At 44.5% G+C, this 18,544-nt stretch overlaps 1 protein-coding gene across 2 annotated transcripts in view; it reads right to left on the bottom strand.

Moving 5' to 3' along the window:
* MAP4K2 (mitogen-activated protein kinase kinase kinase kinase 2) overlaps positions 1 to 18,544 on the bottom strand; it is a 1,208,607-nt gene that overhangs the window by 641,770 nt on the left and 548,293 nt on the right. For both annotated transcript variants that reach the window (XM_069645028.1, XM_069645029.1), the window contains one exon: positions 10,558 to 10,696. In XM_069645028.1, the coding sequence (XP_069501129.1) occupies positions 10,558 to 10,696 (139 nt within the window). The remainder of the gene's footprint in view (positions 1 to 10,557; positions 10,697 to 18,544) is intronic.

The raw sequence follows: 18,544 nt of genomic DNA, 5'->3' as shown, positions 1-18,544 counted from the left end.
GTACACTGTCCCGCTGGTTGTTTGGAATCTGAGCCCGACCGAGGAAGAAACCTGGAGGCACCATAGGACAGGAGAAGTACATTGCCCCTCTTGTCATAGAGAGTCCGAGCCTGGCAGAGGGAGATCCAGGGGTGGAAGGCTAACACCCTGAAAATACTTAAAGCAATCATGTAGACCCGAGCAAGAGAGGTTCAGAGCGAACTGTTGAACAGACTTTTTTGTGTGAGAACAATAGCAGGAAGACTTTATGAAAGCCATAAGGGAACCGGCGGAGGGAGGCCAACAGTCGAGACAGGTCCAAGTGTGAACGAGGGAGATCCAGGGGTGAAGTCATCACCCAAAATCCATTAAGAAGAACAGTTTTGAAGGGTCAGCCCCAGAAGAGAGGGATCCGAGGGTGAAATCATCACTCAGCGTCAACTACAAAGAGTACTTTGTGTTTGTTTGTTTTGTGAATACCTCAGGCCCTCAAAGGCAAGAGACTTTCAAGAAGAAAGGAGACTTGGCCATCGACGGTCCTGATTGCTTCCATTGGAACTGTTAACTCGTGCTGGGAAAGCTCAAGTGTATGTTGTGCTCCAAGCTCCCATTTTACCCGTGCTTCAAATGCTGGGAAGGGAGTTCCAAGCTACCGCATCCTGACATATTATTTACTAACCCTTCTTTCTTTTCTTAAAAACGATCACACACCCTTTTTGTATTAGTTGTGAGGTTTGGCAACAGGGTTCTTAGTATAGGCCTTTATTATACGATACGACACCACAAGGACTGCCTTATTTTTCATTTGATGGTCGATGCTTGTTCGCAACTTAGATTTAGGTTTAGATTAGATGTTTTTCCACCCTACAACAAACACCCTTGAACTGTGATCACTTGTGTCCGTCTTAATGTTGTCACCATGAGTTCCTCACATACCTCACATCACATATCATTAAGCCACTGTTGGATAAGTTATTTTTTTAGTGAGCGGACCAACGTGAACAAATTCAGTCTTGTCTTGGATGGGTTTAGTTTGAGGTAGGCAGTCGATGAAAGCTGGATGATAGAGAGTTAATAGCAGAGACGAATGATGTCCTGTGCGCTATTTACTCTCATGTAAAACTGAGTATTGTCCCTGTAATGGTGGATTACTATATTGGGATCGTTGAGAAGAGTGCCCATGTAAAGGTTAAAAGGATATATATTCCAGCAGTGTCCAGTCAAAGGGTCGAACACATTGTTTCGAACTGCAATAGTTTCGAATCAAAAGGACCAAAAAATAAAATGTGAATGCCTTTTTTAAATGTATTTATTTTTTGCCTTCGTTTAGGAAAAAATGCTTGTTTTTCCGCAAAAAACAGGGGCTCTGAGGGAGACCCCCCAAAAATAATTAAAAAAGTCCATTCAAATTTTTTTTTTTTAAATCATTTTCATTCGAAACTATTGCATTCGATGCTTTTGTATTTTAATAATGTGTACGTGACTTACTGCTGATACAAAGACCCCTCTGACAAGGTTGTTCAGATATGGCTGTGCCTGATTCCAATGGTCCTGTGTTATTGCTTCATCTCCTGATTTGCCTACAGAACTCAGCCCAGCTTAGGAGTGTCACAGATGCCTCAAAGAATGAAAGTCTCAGAGCTGTTTAATGGTATTTATTAAGATTTTGTGGGCTCTTGGGCCGTCTCTCGCTCTCCCTCTCTCTCGCTGGCTCTTTTTCGCTCTCATCTCAGTGGGATTTCTTCCCTATCCCAGGCATCCATAACCCTGGTTAGTGCTACCCGAACGGTAAACCCTACTGTCTAATTCCTGGCCTCTGCTAATGTTGGCGCCCAAAATTTAGGTGATCTAACTCTGTCAGCGGCTTCCTAACTCACCCTATGCTATACAGTTGTTAGTGTTCTAAATGTGGAATAGGGATGGTGCCTTGCATTTGCTCTGTTGGATTTTTACTAAGTTCACTCATGCACAAGTTTACCACCTATCTCCTACTCTTTCTACCTACCGTGCATCCTACCTCTCTCTCCAGTCCTATGTTCCTCAGATGTTTCACTCCTCCTACCTCACCCCTCCATCCTTCGATTGTTACTCCTCTTCGCCCTACACTTCTCCTCCTGCCTCCACTACTACACTACCTTCCACTACTACTCTCTGCCTGCCACTACTACCCTCTGCCTCCCACTACTACCCTCTGCCTCTCACTACCGCTCTCCTCACACTACTTATCTTCTCCTCATACTACTACACCTACCACTCCACCCACTCTACACCTTTGTCAAAAAGAAGTGTCTATAGGTAATTTTTGAATTGTGCAATAGATGTAATAGTTGTGAGCGAGAGAGAGAGGCCATTCCAATAGACAGGGACCCATGCATCAAAAGTGGAACCTCCAATTTTCTTTAAAGGAACATGAGGTTAAAGCAACAAAGTATCTTTGTTTGAACGCAGAGTAGGCCTTTTCTTAATTCGAGAACAAATGTATGTGGGGGCATTGTCAGCCAGACAGTTATACACCAAAGTGGGTGCCTTCAATTTTAGACTTTGATTCAGCGGAAGCCAATGCAGCTTCCGACAGGCCAGGGACACATGGGACCGACGTCTCACTCCAAAGACTGCACGGACCGCTCCATTTTGAGTAGTCTTTTGATATTAGCCAGGGCAGTGCCCACAAGGAGGCTATTAAAATAGTCCAATTTCATGTTTATAGTGGCTACCACAATGAAAGCCCTGTTTGTTTCCGAAAGATAGGGGTGAATTTGCCACAGCAAATGTGTCATGTAAGAGCAAGAAACCTAAATGAGATACATGGTTCCTGAAAGTTAATTGGAATCTAAATAGACTCCCAATGTTTTTACATGTTCAGAATCATGGATAGTATTACCTGCAATCATGAAATTGCTGTACTGAGAATCCAATTTTTTTGCTTGGCCCCAGTACAGAGAATGAGCAACTCTGCTTTTTTGTCATTCAGAACAAGTGAATTCACTGCCATCCAAGATTGTATAGCTACAAAGACTTAATTTACCATTTCCATGTCTTTAATATAAGACCCAGATAACTCCAGGATGATCTGGGTTTCTTTTGCATAATTAGCAAATTGCAAACCCAGACCATCCAAGAGATCACATGAAGGCCGAGAATATACACTGAACAATAATGGCAAAAGGCACGAGTCCTGCGGCACACCACATGTGAGAGAGGTTGCTTGAGACTGTGCATCATCTTTGACAACTTTTGCCAATCTTGGACCAAGAAAGGATTTAAACCAGTTGGCGGCACCACCAGAGCATTTTTCTTTCGCTACCAATCTGTCCACCAATAGATCATGATCAACTCAATCAAAGGCGACAGAGAGGTTGAGTAACAGGAGTAATGCTATGCCACCTTTATGATTTTTACTATGTTTGATTTTAAATCTAAAAGGGCAGTCTCTGTGCCAAAATCCAGATTATCCAAGAGCAAGAATTCTTTGTTGATCCACAAAAGCCTGGTATTGGCAGCAGGCCACTTTATTGAGGATTTTCAGAAAGAAAGGCAAATTCGTTATGGGCCTATAATTGTCAGGGTCATTAGGATTAAGAACCTCTTTTTTAAAAAGGGCGATATTCAAGCCTCTTTAAGGCACTTGGGAACAAAAGCCTCAGAGAAAGACCAATTTATAAACCTGGTGACCCAAGGAACCAACAATGCCAAGTACTCAAAATAAGACGCTGGGAAAATATCACTTTTACAAGGGGTTCGTTTCATCTCATGAACAGTATTTAAAATATCACTGCCTGATACTTTCTTAAATGAAAAGAATGTAGACGAATCAGATGTATTTAGTGTGTCGGCTAGAAACGAAGCAGGCGTCTCAATTCCTGTACTCATTAAAAGTTTAACTCGTTCAGTAATAAGAGTTTGATGTTGAGATATTTTCTGTATAAATTCATCATGGATTTGTTGACACCAATTATTGTCAACAACAGCATGCGATTCAGCCGGTGTCCATTTTAATTCATACAGAATAGAGAACAATTCTGTTGACTGTGATTTAGTGGATTTAATCCGATCGTTTCATTTAGTCTCTTTGGCTTTAATAATAGTATCCTTAAAACATTTTACAGCAGCCTTATAGACCCCAACAGTGGAGTCAGAGGGATGTTTGCTCCAACTGTGTTCAGCCATACGTTTAACCTTCCTGGCCGATAGAACCTCAGGTATAAACCAGTGATTTTGTTTTGTTGTTTTTTTCTGAGAAGTAGAACAAAGTGGTGCCGGAGTATCAAAAGCATCATTAGTAATAGTTCTAAGGTGACTAATGAAGTTAGCAAGAGATGTATCATCCGCAAGGGTTGTTAACTGAGGAATAACCAGTGAGTCAAAAGTCTTGCTTGTGACTTTCCGGGCGTTCCCGACAAGATGCAACTTTGTACAACTATGGGCGAGATAGCCTGGTTTTTGGTCATGATCCAATCCAGGGTATTCCTCCCCCCCCCACAATGTGTAGCGGTTTTAACATGCTATCGACAGCCAAGAGCTTCAAGGATGTTCAACAGTGTAGAGGCAGCTTGATCCGAGGGAGGAAGGATAGCTCAGGGGCAACACGGTTGTCTTGGAAGCAAGACAATGCAGCGCAAAACAGGTTTGAATCCTGATCTTGCGCTTAGGTACCACTCATTGGTATTAAGCACCTTATAAAAGAACAATTATAATTCGCCCACAAGTTAAAGTCTCCAAGTATAAGGAGAAATGAAGAGGGTTCAGGAACAGCCCCATGTGAGGATAGCAATTTCTCCTCAAAGAGCGCTGTCTGAATAGGATGTTGGTAGAGTAATAAAATACCAAGAGTGGTAGTAGGGTTAAAAAGTAACTTAATTAGCATAGATTCGCAATGATCCAACTCTAAAATGTCAGATTTAAAAACATTCAGTGCCATTCCTCCCTCTTGATCCACTGTGATCAATATGTAGGAGAATATTGTAACCATTGGGGGTTGCAATCTGGGTAGCATGTAATGCTGGTTCCTAGAGCCATGTTTCTCTGAAGGCAAAAAGAATAAAATCTGCCAATTCGGCAGAATGGCGCACTGGAGATTGCATATTAAACAATACAATGTTCAATGTTGATGCTGCAGTTAGCATAGAAGACTGACCACTGGGAGATATGGAGGGAGGCTCATTCTTAACAGGTGGTTGTGCATTACTTTTAACATCCTGACCTACCATTGTACAGACTAATGGACAGCCAACATTCTGTTCTGAGCTTATAAATAAAGGGCCAGGCTCAGAGACAGCAGTCAAATTTATCTTTGCACCCAACAAAAAGTCACGTGATATGGCTGCTAACCTTGCAAAGCGATTCCTCTGGATGGCAGCAAGGAGTTCATAGCGCAATTCCATCCTTTAAATAGCGATCCAAGTCTGTGTGTTGAAAAGTAAATGTAACGTGCTGCGAGACGTTATAATGAAGCAGAAGCAAACTAACAGCAGTAGGTCATGTATTGTCCCCCCCACCGCAAACACGAACCAGCTCCAACGCTGACGCCCCTAACACCAGAGAAATAGAGCGCGCAAACTACAGAAAGTCTGGGAACTGTAATTTGTTTGTGTGAAGTTCAAAAGAAGCAGGTTATTGGAGTCTTGGAGCGTGATAACAGCACAATGTAAATTTAAAGACAGTTGCTGCAGGGCAAACAGTCAAACAATTAGGAACTGAGTTTTAAAATCTCAAATTATAGAAGTTATACAAATAATTCCTAAAATGCTCTAAAGTGTCAACGTTGCAGTATCGAGCACTATAAATTTGAAAACATCTCTACAGCATACTTGTCTTCCATACTCAGAGTCACTTCACAAGCACTCCCTACACTAACTAGACTACTTCACTCACTTTACATACACACTCACTCATACAGCAGTACCCTTGTATTCCCTAAGGAAGCCAACACCTCCCCTGTTCCAACAATAGCCTCCACAGTGCACTGCTTCTTCCTTTCTCCTGGTGGGCTCTTGGTCCCCCATCTCCTCCTCACCTGAACAACCGACACCTCCCTGTTTTCCCTTATACTTCCTCTCTTCCTGCCATTGGCCAGCTTACTCTAGCCAATCTTCCTGCTCTAACTCAGCCCAGGTTGTGCTACAAGGCACCAAATGCTTTAAAGATAGTTTAAGCTTTGGGTCCTTTTTTCTGGGCAGGACCACTGTGGTTCTGTAATGGCAGTCCGGTCTGTTCATTTTTGCCAGAAAATCTTTGCTCGATGTATCCATCGGTATGTACAGTCCTGTATGGGATCCTTGCCCTTTGTCTATGTATCTGGCAGTCTGGCGTTGTGAGGGCAATGGTGCCAGGGGCTGTGTGAGATCAGGCTCACTGATGCATAAGCAGTGGCGTCGCCAGGAATCAAATTTAGGAGGGGCACAGAGGGGGCCAAAGCAAAAGTAGGGGGGCACAGACAAATGTAAGGGGAGAACATTGTCACTGCTCGTCTTAGGTGGGGGATACAAGGGGGGGCACAGTTTTTCACAGGGGGGGGCCTAACGTCTAATGTCAGCCCAGAATCCAGTATTGCTTCGGGTACATTAAAATACTGTGGTCAGTTCAGTTCAGAATTGCCTGTTTAAAAAGGGGAGGGTATTTCAAATGCTTTCCCTGACCCTGCTTGCTCCATCTTGTCTTAATAATTCACTTGTGTGTCTACCATTCTGTGTATCGGGTTGCCCCTGTACTCCTTGTGTCACTTTGGGTTCCATGGACTACTAACATGAGCCTAGGAAACAAAACTGTAGCAATATGAAATTGGGAATCATCAGTCTCACACATCTAGTTTTTCATAATGTTTTCACATACATGCTGTTCGAGAATCAGGCTGATAGACAGCCTGATTCTCCAACAGCATATATGTGAAAACATTATGGTCAGTAAACATGCAAGTGGGTACCCAAATTAAATAAACACACCAAAAACTGCAATGGGCCAATATTTCCACATACAGGCTAGTTTGACATGACTTTCTTGCTAATTTTCAGGAAAGCTCTTACTGATAAAAGATACAAAGTATCTCAAAAAGAATGGACAGCTTATATTTCATTGTACCAATAAGCAGCAAATAGAAGAGGCTGAAAAGACTAAGAATTAAAAGAGGATGAATACAAATGAGAACAGAATCTAGCAAACAACAACAGATCCTGCAAGAATGTGTAATTCGGAGATGCAAGATCTGTTCTTCCTATATGAACTGCTCCTACTGCATCTCAGTCTGTGGATATATTAGATGCTAGATATGCCCTCTCCTCCACGTAATAGCCCTCAACAGCTGCGAGTTTAGCACAACAAAGTGTTCCACAGCACTCAAAGTCATCCCCTGCAGACATTGCCCCACAGCTACCTCCGACCCCAGTTTTACCTACTTTGACCACTACAAAAGCAGACCAGCATACTACATGCTAAAGAGCTGCACAGCCCTAGGGGTTACATGAGACACCACAAGCTGTACTTGCATATGTAAGCATATGATTGCATGAGAGAACACCTGAAGTGCCAAGCTAAAGACTGTGCTAAATTTAAGAAATCTGAAATAAAAACAATATATGAACATAGTTCAGAGTGGTTGCAATGCATCAGTTGAATGAATGACTTTAGTGAAACAGTTTCCAAAATTGAGAGGTGACCCTACAAAGGTTTTAAAACTGCTGGAGATAGTGATGAGTATACAGCCTGACTCTCCCAGATATGAACCATCTCCTCGGTGATCAATGACTCCTCCTGACCATCTATGAAGCATAATAACAAAAGCTGAATGGCTTGCTGTCATTTGACCAATGTGGGCAGATGGAAGCTGTAAGAATGATGAATATCAAGAAATACATATTGAGAGATTGTTGCTATGTTATTGGAAAAGGGGGAATGGTGAATTGCCTTTCTGCCCTCTGGCCTGTCTGAGTCTTCTAACAAGATTGTTCAGACTTGACTGTACCCGAGTCCAGTGGTCCTGTGCTGTTATTGCCTTGTCTCCTGATTTTCCCACAGAACTCAGTCCAATTGATGAGCCAGTCCAAATATCAATTCGAAACCGGGACCCTAAGCTAGCATTTGGACCTGCTGCAGATTGCTTTCCTTTAAAGAATTTCCTAACCCCTCACAGCTGTGTTTTTTGCCTTTGTGTTAATCAATTTGCACCCGAGAACTGCTCAGGTCCATTCTTAACGACTCACTCACCTCAGGCAGATTCCCAGAATCCTTCAAAACTGTGCATGTCAAACCTCTGCTTAAAAAAGCATCCCTTGACCCTCTCCTACAGACCAACTACAGGCACATCTCCAATACCCGATTCCTGGCAAAACTCACAGCTCAATGGTTTTGAGGAATCGAACAATCATCTGAACCCCGTGAAATCAGGCTTGGGTCCGCACCACGGAACAGAAACCATGATATCTATCTGGGATGACCTCAAAGTCACAGCAGACTCAAAGGATGCGCAGCACTGGTTCTTCTTGACCTCTCGGCAACGTTTGACACCATTAACCACATGATCCTCCTCGACAGACTGCACTCCCTAGGAATACGAGATTCAGCAATCACCTCATTCCTCACTAATAGACAGCAAATCACCCATCTCCCCTTTCCTCTTCACTGAACGCCCAGTGAACACTGGAGTACCCCAAGGTGCCTGCCTCTCACCCCTTCTCTTAAACCTTTACATGACCCCCTTCCCAGGATCACACAATCTCACCTGCTATACCTATGCAGATGGCACACAAATCATCTTGAGAATTCCTAAATCAACTGCCTAACCTTGCCCTGACCTAGCAGCATGTCTCACTGACATTAACTGCTGGATGATGACTAACCATCACCTTCTGAACCCAGGAAAACAGAGATCATGGTGTGCAGCAAAACTGCTCTATTCCCTCAACCGACTCCCTGATTACCGTCACTTGGCACTTGGAGGACCTTAGCGTAACAGCCCGAAACAAAGGGAGATACCATCCCCTCAACAGGCACTAGAAGCCCATCAGGGAACAGGGTCCTCCTGGAAAGTACACAGACACTCAAACACACCATTATGCTAACTCTTTCACCAACAAACAATAGAATGCAGCTATAGCCCTCGATTAATTTGTCCTAGCTGCACACATACTTATAAACCTCCATGATCACCTCAACAGTCTTTAGAACGCAGCTACACCCCACAAAATCGGCCGAGCTGCACACAATCTCATTCACAAACTCCAGCACAGCCAGAATGCAGATATCCAAGTCCACTTGGCCTTGCTGCACACATTCTACTGATCTACTGATCTCACACAACCACTGCACCACACTTAGCACTAGAATGCAGCTAGACACCACTTGATCCACACTGGCTGCACACAGACGGAGTGCACCCAAGCACGTTTTACTACACTACTCTCTCCACTGACAGACTACAGTCCCCGAGGGCATTCAATCCACAGCACTTTGGAATCATATCAATGGTAAAAGACGCTATACAAATGCCCAATAACATAGCATAACTTAATCTATTGCATATATTTTAAGGTTTAAAACTATTGGATTTACAATGAAAGTCTATTTTACAATGTGTATTTTATAAACTTGCACTTCCGCATTGTGCCGTTCAGATCTGCAGTTGAGACCTCTGTCAGTGAATCACCACTAGGCTGGATTGGGCCACAGCTGACGGGACGCAGCCCATGATGTTGACTGAATCCCAGGACACACACGTTATCAGTTGGCGTGACCCCATACAGCTTCTACAAGAACGAGGACCACAGAACTCCAGTCTGGCTCCTGGATCCTTTTTTCAGTAGGAAAGCAGCAGAGCAGCAATGTCCAATGATGAGGATGCACTACAGATTATCCATCACAAGACTACTGCAGAAGGGCTCCCTTCGGAAGGTGGATGACCGCTTCAGAGCGCGAGGAAGATAACCTTTGTGATAGGTTCTCTAATATTTCTAGGATTGCCGAGCATATCTTAGGCCCCTAAAACATGCAAACACTGCAAAGTGTACTTAACTCCTATTCTACAAATCTGACTCAAAAAACATTACTGAGAATTCCTTACACCCCTAGAATATTTGCTCTTTTCCTTCATCATAAATGGTCCATCTAACAGGACTGACATCCACTCTTGCTATCACAAAGCACTTTTCCACTTCTGCATCTCTCCAGCCTTTGTATGGTCCACTTATTGCTTACCCTTCCTCCCATCTTCCCCTTGCTGGTTTGCCTTCTGCAGATTACCGTCTGAATTCCCCTAGCAGTGGCACAATGCATCAACTTAGACAAGCCTAGGTACTCTGAGACTAATATGGTGATGATTTGGTGCAGTACAAAAGCCTTTTAAAATAACATAACTTCAACAGTACTTTTCAGCAGGGTACAAATACAAGACCAGTAGTGGTCATAAGAGAGAAAATAGTTTAATCAACATTTCCAATAATACTTTATCAGATCTTCTCACTAGTTGTGCATTACTTTTAATGGGATGGTGTCTTATTAAAATGTGTAAGTATGAGCAATTCCTTTGGAGTACCCAGTCATTATTCCAAGTAATTAAGATAGAAACAGCTGCAGATTCTCACAAGTTCTCACCTGTGGCAGGTTCATTCCCACGCAGGGCTCGGCAGGGAGAATTCCTGCTACTTTCATAACTTCCAGTGGAACCATTGTCTTCTGAACTTCTGACTGGTCTCGAACCCAGAGGAGACTGTTTGAGGGTTCCAGTATCATCCTGAAAAGAGGGGTAGATAATATTGAATAAGAACTCACCATGCAGGTAAGACAGAAGTTGAAAGCTTTAACATACAATTCAAAACAAAAGTTATGAGGAAATGGAAGAAAAAATAGTAAAATGGTTATTTGAGAACAAAGAGAAACAGAAGACCTAGGGTACAGTGAAATTGCAGTTAAGTGAAAGAAGGAAGTAAAGACAGTAGGTGACGGAAGCAGCAGAGTGGAATAGAAGGAATTACCCAACTTGATCGAATATTTTCTGACTCTACCATTTACAGTTTTTCCAATTTGCTTGCAATTCTAAATCGGTGCCATTATAGTGAACAAGGGCAGCGGGTGCTGCAGGGGTGTCCCCTGCACCCTTGTTCACTATAATATCAGCTGGGGTTGCGGGGGTGTCAGAGAAAGTGACTACTGTATTCCTTGTCTGTCATTTTCTTTACTCTGAAGGACGCCTCCCCAACTTTCCATAGGGAAGTCATTTAATGTGTCTGCCAGCCTGGTAGCCAGCCTATTTGGGGCGTGCTGGAGAAATCATTATTAAACTTACCTTGTACTGTCCATATTTCAAGCTTCTTATTATAAAGTTTGAAATGATCACACTCCTTAAATCGCACTACTCTTTCTCTCATATGGGTAATATTCGTTCAGCCAACTTCCCCAAAACCACCTCTTGTGAGATTTCGCCCGTATAATCAACTTCATGCTGCTCCTTTACTTCTCGGTAACTAAACTACTTTTCCTTTCTATTTTTTGCTTTTGTTGTTCGTATTAATTCTTTCATTTAAATCCACACCCTTTATTTATTTTAGTTTTCGACTATACAGTATGCCTATTATTAACAAGCAAAATGTATTCTTTGGCAAAATCCGTAATGGTAATTTCTGACGCTCTTTTTCCTTCACGATCAAACAACCCAAATCCAAATAGAATGTAGGGTGCTGTATTACAGATAGAAGGGAGAATATGAGAGAGAATGATAGAGGACAAATTAAAGTAGGAGACAAAATACAAGATTTTATAGGAAACGCAAGAGGTTAAGAAGAAGACAGATTATGAATTTCAGAAAAAATATGTCAAAACCAGACAATCTTTATCACAACCCCCTCTTTGCCTGAAGCCAATTTGCAGCCAAACTTTCCTCACAAGAGCACAGTCTGTAGGAGTATGAGAAAGCACCTAACAGACTAGGGGCTTGAGTGAAAAGACAGGAGCAGCAGCAACAGAGCTAGTCCGTGAAGAACAAGACCAGAAACCTACTTGGCCACAACGGAGGAAATGGAATGAAGAACCAGATAAAGAAGGTCCAGGAGAAGTCCCGTAATCCCAACAGAAAAGGATTGACAACAGTTTGTGTCGTGCTGCAAAGCGTCCCGGTATTTAGTGAAAAGAATGACCAAAGAAGAAAACAGGAGAGCGTCCACAACAGTCACTCTTGTGTCCAAATGAAACAATCCTTGTAGTTCAGCAGAGCGTCCCAGGGTGCAGGTAAATGAGTCAGTGTATGGAGGTATGGAGGAGGGGGCAAAATAAACAAGGATAGAAGGAGTAAAGGAATGGAAATGAAAGAGAGGAAAATACAGGTAAGCAGCGGGTCCAAGCGGGAGTGGGAGGTACTTGACCAGGTTTCAGAAGCGATAACGCTGAGTTGCAGGGTTCCGGGGTTGCGACGTAACAAAACGGTAGGCAGTGGAAATCCAGGTAACGTATGCTGTGTCAGGGGTAACAGGAATCAATCAGAAGGAGCAGAATACCAGAAATCAGGGACAGTTCAAAATGGGCAATCTGTAATAGCAGGCCAAGGAGTAAAAACAGGTTCAAGATAACAAGATTGCAAAAAGCGGATACTACAAAACTGGCTGTAGAACTCCGTTAAGGAGCACCGTTCCGTGTGCACAGCAAGAATAAGTAGTACTCGCATACAGACGTGAATGATGGTCCGTGGGTATCACGTGACTGTAGCGCCTGACTCGAGTACTAACACAGAATGCTGGATGCTGGTGTCCACACAGAACCGCTGTGTTTTCGGCGTTGAGCCAAACGCCAAGGAATCTTCCAAGTGATTGGAGGGGCAATCGCAAGTCTTCGTGACTTTAAATAGGGTTGATTCACAACAGTACCCCCCCCACCCGCAAAGGCCAGCGCTACCTGGAATCTCGCAGGCGTGTTTGCCAAAAGGAGAGCAAAAGTCGAGGAGCATGTAGATTGGAAGCCGGTTCCCAAGTCTTGTCTTCCGGACCATAGCCTTTCCAATCGATCAAATATGAGCGCACCCCGATCCTCTCTCGGGTGTCCAAAATTGCATTAACGTCATATTCTTCTTCACCCTGCACTTTCAGTGGAGCTGGGGATACAGGGAGACGAGTGCCAGAAACATATGGACGGAGTAAGGAAACATGAAACACAGGGTGTACACGCCAAGTGGAAGGGATTCGTAGATGCACGGCAGCTGGAATGATGCAATGCGAAACCTCATAGGGGCCTAGATAGCATGGCAAAAGCTTCTTCTTGCCCCGAAGAGTAAGGTGTTTGGTTGATAACCATACCCGGTCACCTGGAGTGTAAACAGGGGCTGGAGAGCGATGTTTATCCGCTTGTTCCTTAGTGCGATGCTGGGCAGCTTGGAGGTGGCAAAGAACAGAGGTACGTATAGAGAGCAGGGAATCCCTCATTTTCTTAGCAGCAGGAACCCGGTCTAAAGAAGGAAGGACGGCAGGATGAGTCCTCGGGTGCAGGCCATACAAGGCGTAAAACGGAGAACACCCCACCGATGAATGTCGGGAATTGTTGTAGGTGAATTCAGCGATCCCCAACACAGACAACCAATCTGACTGATGTTGTAGACATAGACAGCGGAGGTTATGTTCCATGGTAGCATTAGTATATTCCGTTTGACCGTCTGTCTGTGGATGATATGCTGAAGACAGATGAGCATCGATGCCCAGAGCAGTGGTTAATGCACGCCAGAATCGTGACGTAAATTGCGATCCCCTACCGGATATCACCACTGTGGGAAGTCCAAAAAAGCAGACTATATTGTCGAAGAACAAAGAGGCCAATAGGGAGGCAGATGGGATACCTGGACACGGAATAAATCAAGCCATCTTGGTAAACTTGTCCACCACTACTAGGATTGCCGTTTTACCCTGAACCATATGAAGATCCACTACAAAATCAAGCGTAACCATGTACCATGGGTGCGGAGGCAATGGCATATTCATCAGAAGACCGACTGGTTTACCTGGTTGGCGCTTGCATTGGGTACAGACGGCACATGTGGCAACATATAGATCGACTTCTTTTTTCATCCTGGGCCACCAACACCATCGGCTTAATAACTCATGCGTTTTGGTCCGGCCTGGATGTGCTACCAGTTTGGAATCATGGGACCATTCAAGAGCCATTCTCCTTGCCTTGTTGTCTGGCAAATACAAGAGGCCATGAACATAGGGAAGACCCGACACCAGTGTAGCCCCCAATTCTTCAAGAGAGGAGACATGGTCCTTGGCCCATCGCCGGACCAGATCCAACAGTGATGGAGAGGCTGCACAAACACAGACTACTGATCCAGTTGGCAAAATCCGTGTTACCGGTTTGTTGGGAGTTACATCGGTGCCAATCCGGGACAAGGCGTCTGCCTTCCCATGTAGGGGGTAGGACGATAGGTCACAGTGAAATTGAACATTGTGAAGAAAAGGTGCCAGCGTATTTGTCGAGCATTGGTACACTTGGCCTGTGACAGAGCTTGCAAGTTCCTATGATCGGTATAAACGGTGACCGGATGTCGGGCACCCAAGAGATGATGCCTCCATTCCTTAAACACAGCCCGTATGGCCAAAAATTCTCTGTCCATTGTTGTATAATTGCGTTCAGCAGGGGACAACTTCCGGGAGAAAAATGCCACAGGGTGCAACTGTTGCGTAGAAGGGCAGATTTGCGAAAGAATGGCTCCTACAGCAACAACAGAGGCATCAGCTTCTACAATAAACGGGAGAGATGGGTTTCGATGTTGTAGAACAGGCGCTGTTGTAAAGGCCTCTTTCAAAGCTTGAAAGGCAAACTGTGCATCTGAGTTCCATATAAAAGAAAGGGTAGGGCTGGTAAGGCGCGTAAGGGGAGCTCCGATTTCTGAAAAGAAAAGAATAAATCTGCGATTAAAAGTTTGTAAAGCCCAAGAAGGATTGTAAGGCTTTTACAGTAGTAGGGACAGGCCACTCGAGCACTGCCTGGACTTTGGAAGCACACATATGGACTCCTTCTGCTGATATTTGGAACCCTAAGAATTCAACTGAGGATGCATGAAAAACTCACTTTTCCAGTTTTGCGTATAAGGAGTTTTCTCGTAAACGTTGCAAAACAGAGCAAACATGCTGAACGTGTTGAGACAAATTATCAGAGAAAAATCAAGATATCGTCCAGGTATACCACTACTTAACAATCCAGCATGTCCCTGAAAATATTGTTGACAAAATGCTGGAAGGGGCTGGGGCATTACAAAGGCCGAAGGGCATTACACAGTATTCATATAGACCGAATTTGGTTTTAAACGCAGTCTTCCACTCGTCCCCCTTTCGCATCCTGACCAAATTGTAAGCCCCTCTTAAATCCAACTTGGTAAAAATGGTGGAGGAGGTCATTTTGTCGAGCAGTTCAGATATCAAAGGCAGTGGATACTGATTTACAGTGATTTTGTTTAGAGCACTATAGTCCACACAAGGACATAAATCCCCCTCTTTTTAGGGCACAAAAAAGATGGGGGACGCTGCAGGAGAGCGAGATGGCCAGATATGCCCCAGCCGTAGGGCATTGTCTACGTATTCTCGTCCTCCTCCTTTTGTGTCAGGGAGTAAACCCTGCCATGTGGAATCACTGCCCCAGGGACCAAATCAATTGGGCAATCATAACTTCGATGCAGAGGAAGTTTTTCAGATAACTTCTTGTCAAACACATCGACATACTGCCTGTATATCGCAGGTAACTCCGGGGTAGGCGTTTGCGACGTGGCGTTAACCGAGGACACATTTGCGACCATTGCCAAGCAAGGCGAGAGCTCTGGAATAACCGGAGAGTCCAGACATCGCTTGCGGCAATGATTGGAAGAGAATTGCACTGTTTGCTCGAACCAATCAATAACAGGATTATGTGTTTGCAACCAAGAAAGGCCGAGAATAATCCCGAATTGTGGAGCTGAAATAAGATCAAACATAATGTACTGCGAGTGACCTTCAGCAGTTGACATCCGAAGAGGCCCCGTCTGTTCCGTTATCTGAACTGATATCAGCCGGGAACCATCAACGGCATGTACTTCTTCCGGGATCTCTTTGATTATAATGGATAATCCATGACGATTAGCCAGCTGGACGTCCATGTAATTCCCATCAGCGCTGGAATCGATCATGACAAGGCTGGAAAATGTCTCCAAACCAGGAGCAGAAAAGGACATATGAAGGTATACGTGAGAGGGAGAACAACTGACCCCTGGGCCTTGTATCTGCTGACTCGTCCTGCAGGCTCGAGTTAAGGACGAGTCTTGGCGTTTCCCGCCAACTTAGCTGGTCTTTTGGGACAGACACGAATGTAGTGACCTGTCTGGCCACAATAAAAACAAAGGTTGTGAAGCACGCATCTTTTCCGTTCCGTCTTGGACACAGGCCCTCTGATAGCCCCTATTTGCATGGGCTCTGCTTCACTTGAAGCGCTGGCAGTACCTGTGTCTGGTTTGCCGGAGGTGCGGAGTTCCGGGTGCCTGCGTTCTCCCCGTCTCTGCCGCTGTCTGGCATCAACTTGTAAGACTAGGTCAACCAGTTCTGAAAAAACAGACGGTACTGCTGGTACTACTGCTAGGGCATCTTTAAGTTCATCGGAAAGGCCCGTATAAAAGACAGCGGCTTTCTTTTGTTCTGGCCACGAGGTTTCAACCGCTACTTGGTTAAAGCGAGCAAGATAGGTCACAAGGTCCGTTTTTCCCTGAGTGATAGCCAGAAATTCAAGATCAGAGGCTTGCGCATTGTCTCTCATGTCAAACACCGCATCCATAGCTTGGATGAGAGTGTCAAAGTTATACAACACCAGGTCGTCCCCCTCTAAAAGAGGGTTCGCCCAGGCAGCTGCCGTCCCACTCAAATGGGACAGAACAAAGGCAGCTTTCGTTGTGGCATCTGGAAAAGCCAGGGGTCGGCAAAGAAAATGCAAACGGCACTGGTTTACGAAAGTGTGATACGTTTTAGGGTCTCCCATAAAACGTTCTGGTGGAGCAAGAGGAAAAGGCCCGGGCAATACCACTGGGATCGGAGCAGGAGGGACAACTAGGGTTGTCGGGGGGCCTGCAACTGCTGCAGCCTCACCAAATTCCTCATCAGGAGGTAACGGTTGTACAAAGCTCTGTAACACGTCCATATGTTGGTTTAAAGTCGTATGGGCCGATGCCATATCTGCACGCAAGGCTGACAAGGCTTGCATAAGCGCCTGTACTAGATCTGGCCCCAGATCCATTTCACAGGATGATAATAGAGGCTCCTTAATCTGTCAAAACCAGACAATCTTTATCACAACCCCCTCTTAGCCTGAAGCCAATTTGCAGCCAAACTTTCCTCACAAGAGCACAGTCTGTAGGAGTATGAGAAAGCACCTAACAGACTAGGGGCTTGAGTGAAAAGGCAGGAGCAGCAGCAACAGAGCTAGTCCGTGAAGAACAAGACCTGAAACCTACTTGGCCACAATGGAGGAAATGGAATGAAGAACCAAATAAAGAAGGTCCAGGAGAAGTCCCGTAATCCCAACAGAAAAGGATTGACAACAATTCGTGTCGTGCTGCAGAGCGTCCCGGTATTTAGTGAAAAGAGTGACCAAAGAAGAAAACAGGTGAGCGTCCACAACAGTCACTCTTGTGTCCAAATGAAACAATCCTCGTAGTTCAGCAGAGCGTCCCAGGGTGCAGGTAAATGAGTCTGTGTATGGAGGTATGGAGGAGGGGGCAAAATAAACAAGGATAGAAGGAGTAAAGGAATGGAAATGAAAGAGAGGAAAATACAGGTAAGCAGCGGGTCCAAGCAGGAGTGGGAGGTACTTGACCAGGTTTCAGAAGCGATAAAGCTGAGTTGCAGGGTTCCGGGGTCGCGACGTAACAAAACGGTAGGCAGTGGAAATCCAGGTAAGGTATGCCGTGTCAGGGGTAACAGGAATCAATCCGAAGGAGCCGAATACCAGAAATCAGGGACAGTTCAAAATGGGCAATCCGTAATAGCAGGCCAAGGAGTCAAAACAGGTTCAAGAAACAAGATTGCAAAAAGCGGATACTACAAAACTGGCTGTAGAACTCAGTTAAGGAGCACCGTTCCGTGTGCACAGCAAGAATAAATAGTACTCGCATACAGACGCGAATGATGGTCCGTGCGTATCACGTGACCGTAGCGCCTGACTCGAGTACTAACACAGAATGCTGGATGCTGCAGTCCACACAGAACCGCCGTGTTTTCGGCGTTGAGCCAAACGCCAAGCAATCTTCCAAGTGATTGGAGGGGCAATCGCAAGTCTTCGTGACTTTAAATAGGGTTGATTCATGACAAAATATGAGTTGGGAAAGAAAACCAGTAACCAAAAGTGAGGAAACAAAAACAAGGAGACCCGGAAGAGATAAACAACAAAGAGTAAAAACAGTGAGAGTTTGATAAAGATGGGGGAGGAAACTACGAAAGAAAACTAAAATAAGTATATATGTATGGTGGAATGCTTTTAATCCCCACAATCTGGGATTAAGGTGTTAAGACAACAACATGAACGGTTACATATTTACTTCTTGGAGAACAGTCAAATATAAACATTAGTCAGGACTTTTCCCCAGATCCTA

Source organism: Ambystoma mexicanum, chromosome 2p (assembly GCF_040938575.1).
Source record: "Ambystoma mexicanum isolate Mex_15411 chromosome 2p, UKY_AmexF1_1, whole genome shotgun sequence".
Classification (NCBI taxonomy): domain Eukaryota; kingdom Metazoa; phylum Chordata; class Amphibia; order Caudata; family Ambystomatidae; genus Ambystoma; species Ambystoma mexicanum.
The sequence above is the reverse complement of the archived record's forward strand: the minus strand, read 5'-3'. Positions and strand labels throughout refer to the sequence as shown.